Source organism: Eriocheir sinensis, unplaced genomic scaffold (assembly GCF_024679095.1).
Source record: "Eriocheir sinensis breed Jianghai 21 unplaced genomic scaffold, ASM2467909v1 Scaffold957, whole genome shotgun sequence".
NCBI lineage: Eukaryota > Metazoa > Arthropoda > Malacostraca > Decapoda > Varunidae > Eriocheir > Eriocheir sinensis.
Window position 1 is genome coordinate 62501 of NW_026112338.1, and position 5000 is coordinate 67500.

The 5000-nt window shown below is 43.5% G+C and overlaps 1 protein-coding gene across 1 annotated transcript; it reads right to left on the minus strand.

Moving 5' to 3' along the window:
* Positions 1-95: 95 nt before the first annotated feature.
* Positions 96-1243, minus strand: LOC126995021 (uncharacterized). Its single transcript, XM_050854328.1, has 2 exons — positions 645-1243; positions 96-485 (listed from the first exon to the last, which is right to left on the minus strand). Exons 1-2 carry the CDS (start codon positions 1227-1229, stop codon positions 138-140), a joined length of 933 nt encoding a protein of 310 aa, XP_050710285.1. The 5' UTR covers positions 1230-1243; the 3' UTR covers positions 96-137.
* Between the last annotated feature and the right edge of the window lie 3757 nt (positions 1244-5000).

Here is a 5000-nt window from a genome sequence, read left to right on the forward strand (position 1 = left end):
ATCTAAACCGGGGCCGCAATCACCGTGTTCATAAGTGACATATTTGAATGGTTCACGGCCTCCTGACTTCTTTAATATTTATTTTTATTTTTATTTTTTTTAAAGAAATTGATAAGAGAAACAGCAACCCACTTTCACTACTCTGTTGTCATTTCCTTCAATACAACACGAGCAATTCTTTCAATTAATTCTTCTGTTACCACCGTAAGGGTCAACAACGAGTCACACCTACAAGCTTTCCTTCTCCTAATCTTTTTAACAACCTTCGGTGGCGTCACAGAAGTTTCCCGTGAAGGTAGTTTTTCTTCCTTCTCTGTTACTACGACTTCATTCGTTTCATTGCCGGGCAGAAGCTCCTTTGTTTTCTCTGTTCGGTCAACTATCAAAGGTCCATCGCCATTGTCTGTAACATTCTTACTCTCCACCGATGTTTCCTTGATGGTTTCATGTGAAGGTAGTTTTTCCTCTTTCTCTGTTACAACAACCTCATTCGTTTCATTGCCGGGCAGAAGCTCCTTTGTTTTCTCTGTTCGTTCTACTACTAGAGGTCCATCGCCATTTTCTGAAGCATTTCTACTCTCCACAGATGTCATCGAAATGCTTTCCTGTGAAGGTAGTCTTTCTTCCTTCTCTGTTACAACAACTTCATTCGTTTCATTGCCGGGCAGAAGCTCCTTTGTTTTCTCTGTTCGTTCTACTACCAGAGGTCCATCGCCATTCTCTGTAACATTCCTACTCTCCACAGATGTTTCCTTGATGGTTTCATGTGAAGGTAGTCTTTCTTCTTTCTCTGTTACAACAACTTCATTCGTTTCATTACCGGGCAGAATCTCCTTTATTTTCTCTGTTCGGTCGACTATCAGAGGTCCATCGCCATTCTCTGTAACATTCCTACTCTCCACCGATGTTTCCTTGATGGTTTCATGTGAAGGTAGTCTTTCTTCTTTCTCTGTTACAACAACTTCATTCGTTTCATTGCCGGGCAGAATCTCCTTTGTTTTCTCTGTTCGGTCAACTATCAGAGGTCCGTCGCCATTCTCTGTAACATTCCTACTCTCCACAGATGTTTCCTTGATGGTTTCATGTGAAGGTAGTTTTTCCTCTTTCTCTGTTACAACAACCTCATTCGTTTTATTGCCGGGCAGAATCTCCGTTGTTTTCTCTGTTCGTTCTACTACTAGAGGTCCATCGCCATTTTCTGAAGCATTTCTACTCTCCACAGATGTCATCGAAATGCTTTCCTGTGAAGGTAGTCTTTCTTCCTTCTCTGTTACAACAACTTCATTCGTTTCATTGCCGGGCAGAATCTCCTTTGTTTTCTCTGTTCGTTCTATTTTCTGAGGTCCATCGCCATTTTCTGAAGCTTTTCTACTCTCCTCCACAGATGTCATCGAAATGCTTTCCTGTGAAGGTAGTTTTTCTTCTTTCTCTGTTACAACAATTTCATTCGTTTTATTGCCGGGCAGAATCTCCTTTGTTTTCTCTGTTCGTTCTATTTTCTGAGGTCCATCGCCATTTTCTGAAGCATTTCTACTCTCCTCCACAGATGTCATCGAAATGCTTTCCTGTGAAGGTAGTCTTTCTTCTTTCTTTGTTACTATAATTTCATTCGTTTTATTGCCGGGCAGAATCTCCTTTGTTTTCTCTGTTCGTTCTATTTTCTGAGGTCCATCGCCATTTTCTGAAGCGTTTCTACTCTCCTCCACAGATGTCATCGAAATGCTTTCCTGTGAAGGTAGTCTTTCTTCTTTCTCTGTTACAATACTTTCATTCGTTTCATTGGCTGGCAGAATCTCCTTTGTTTTCTCTGTCCGTTCTACTGTCAGAGGACCATCGCCATTTTCTGTTACATTCTTAGTCTCCACAGATGTCTCCTTAATGGTTTCCTGTGAAGGCAGTTTTTCTTCTTTTTCTGTTACTAACATTTCATTCGTTTTATTGCCGGGAAGAATCTCAATGGTTTTCTCTGTCCGTTCTACTTTCTGGCGTCCGTCGCTCTTATCCGTATCGTTCTTACTCTCCACACATGTTTCCCTAATGGTTTCCTCTAAAGGTAGTTTTTCTTCTTTCTCTGTTGCTAATACTTGATTCGTTTTATTGCCTGGCAGAATCTCCTTTGTTACCTCAGTGGCACTGGTAAGAGTCTTTTCAACGACTGTCTTATTGCCGGTTACATGCCCCGTTTCATCTCTATTATCAAAGGCTTTCCTTTCCTTGGTCTTGATACTGTCATTCGCGCCATTTTGCAAACTTGGCATCATCCTCTCATGATCAGGCAATTTGGGGAAATATTTGAGTTCCCCCTCGTCAACTTTCTTCAAAGGGTCGCCATAGGCCTTCTCGAGGCCAGGGGAGGGCACCTCGTCCTTTGGGAGCCCCGTGGAGCTCAACCCGCTGGCCAGCTGCTGGCTACTGGCAGCCAGGTTCCCCAGGATCAGGACGATTGTCCAGGCAACGAAGAACTTCATAATCGTTGTTTGTGAGATGATACTAAAAATAATTACGGTTTTGTGGCAGAAAACAGCTTTCGTCAGCTCAGGGATTGAAAACAGAATGGCCTCCGGAACGCCGACGGGCAGGGAGAAAAATCCTCTCGGGTCTTCCTCCTCCGTAGGATCCGTTTTTGTAGAACAGGGAGAGTCGAACGAAAGAAAGCACACACACACACACACACACACACACACACGACGGCGAGGAATTGTGATATGAAGTTTGGTGTGTGTGTGTGTGTGTGTGTGTGTGTGTGTGTGTGTGTGTGTGTGTGTGTGTGTGTGTGTGTGTGTGTGTGTGTGTTTTAAGGAGGATGCGAGGCTCAGGGGTCCGGTACAAGGATGCTTATCGTCACTTCACTTGGAGCTTTCCCCTTTCCCCTTCCCGCTGTACCATTGCATATCTCTCTCTCTCTCTCTCTCTCTCTCTCTCTCTCTCTCTCTCTCTCTCTCTCTCTCTCTCTCTCTCTCTCTCTCTCTCTCTCTCTCTCTCTCTTTCTCCTTTCATTTCTTTGCCTCGTTCCTTCTCATAGCTGTGTTTTTATTCATCTTTCACCCTCATCTTACTCATCACACTCACTATATTCTTTTCCCTCTCCTCCCGTCCTACCAATGAAGAGTTATAAAGACTACGTGTAGGAACAGACGACATAATTGCTCTTTCGCATAGTACACTGGTAGAGGTTCTGTTCGTCCCAAACTACTTTTTTAGCTGTAGCGTTTCAAAGTCCATTTCGTAATGTGTGTTCTTCCAATTGCTGCGATTTGCTCTTTGTTAGGAAGCTCTGTGACATGGTCGGAAAGGTAAGAGGAAAATTATCTGTATCTATCTGTTTATCTATCTATAATGGGAGCATACGCTGTAGCTGCTCGCTGAAGTTAGGGTTGATTGAAGGTCTGGGGTCGCTTCCCGCATCAGGAGAATCACTACATTGTGCGTGGCGGGTAACGGTAACACGGGGCCAGGATCTAACCTTCCTCACTCTCCCTCCTTCCCTCTACCCTCCCCAAGTCTTCCTCACTCTCTCCCTTTCTCAAGTCTTCCTCACTCTCCCTCCTTCCCTCTACCCTCCCCAAGTCTTCCTCACTCTCTCCCTTTCTCAAGTCTTCCTCACTCTCCCTCCTTCCCTCTACCCTCCCCAAGTCTACCTCCTTCCCTCTACCCTCCCCAAGTCTTCCTCACTCTCTCCCTTTCTCAAGTCTTCCTCACTCTCTCCCTTTCTCAAGTCTTTCCTTCCCTCTCTCCCCTCCCCTCACCGTCCTCATCCTCTCCCTCCTCCCCTCCCCTAACCTACCTCACTCTCTCTCCTCCCCTTTACTTTCCTCCACCTCACCTTAATCACCTCCGCTTCCTTCCTTTGCCTCCGCCTTACTTTCCTCCAGTCTCTAACTAAAATAAATTCTCTCTCTCTCTCTCTCTCTCTCTCTCTCTCTCTCTCTCTCTCTCTCTCTCTCTCTCTCTCTCTCTCTCTCTCTCTCTCTCTCTCTCTCTCTCTCACACACACACTTTTAAGTTCTTTCACTCTCATCTTTTTACGGCGTTTCCTTTCTTACTTTTCTTTTAAATAATCTGGTGTAATGAAAATCTAAGGCTCGTTTTCATTCTTTTTCATTAATTTTGTTCTGCTTTTATTTTTATTTTCGTTTTTATATAAGAGTTTTACCTGAGAATCCCTCCCCTCCAATCCCCACCATTCCTTTACCCCCCTCCCCATTCCCCACTATCTAATTCCACTACTCTCCTCCCTATCTGCCTTACCCATCACCTCCCCTCCCTTTCCTCCCCACCTTCCCACCCACCAAGTTCTTCTCCCTCCATCTTTCCCCCCTTCTCCCCTTTCCAATTATATATATTTTTTTCTATAATCTCAATTCTTACCTTCATATATTTTCTCTTACATTTTGCTAGTTTGTGAGAACCTCAAGTCATGTTCTAACTTCGTTTTAGTTTAACATTATTTTCTTTTTCTCTTTTCCGTCATGTGTTTCTAAATAATTTGCTGAGTCATTACTTGCTGTTTTACCTTTCTCTCTCTCTCTCTCTCTCTCTCTCTCTCTCTCTCTCTCTCTCTCTCTCTCTCTCTCTCTCTCTCTCTCTACTTCTGTTTGTCTTTTTATCCATCCAGTTATATCAATACATTCATCCATATTATACCTGTTTTGTTGCCTCTGTTTTTCCTTTATCATTTTGCTAAGTTTCTATCATACAGTTTCTCGTTATCATCTTCTTACTTGTCCTTTTTTTTGTTCCCCTCCTCCTCCTCCTCCTCCTCCTCCTCCTTCTCCTCTTCTTCTTCTTCTTCTTCTTCTTTTTCTTTTTCTTCTTCTTCTTTTTCTTCTTCTTCCTCCTCCTCCTCCTCCTGGGTATCTTAAGACAATGGATTTTTCTTACGACACTTTGCTACTTTTAACAAAAATACCAAGAAATCCTCGTGTTACTGAACCTTCCTCGGGGACTCCAAAAGACCTCATTATTCGTTTTCTTCCTTTCCGCTCATACTTTAGTTCGTC

What these genes read in the sequence shown, in the direction of transcription:
- LOC126995021 (XM_050854328.1), bottom strand. Translation starts at nt 1,229, where the DNA reads ATGACATCTGTGGAGAGTAGAAATGCTTCAGAAAATGGCGATGGACCT. An exon ending in CCGGCAATGAAACGAATGAA is followed by an intron (nt 486 to 644) that starts GTTGTTGTAACA and finishes GAAACGAATGAG; the next exon opens with GTTGTTGTAACAGAGAAAGA.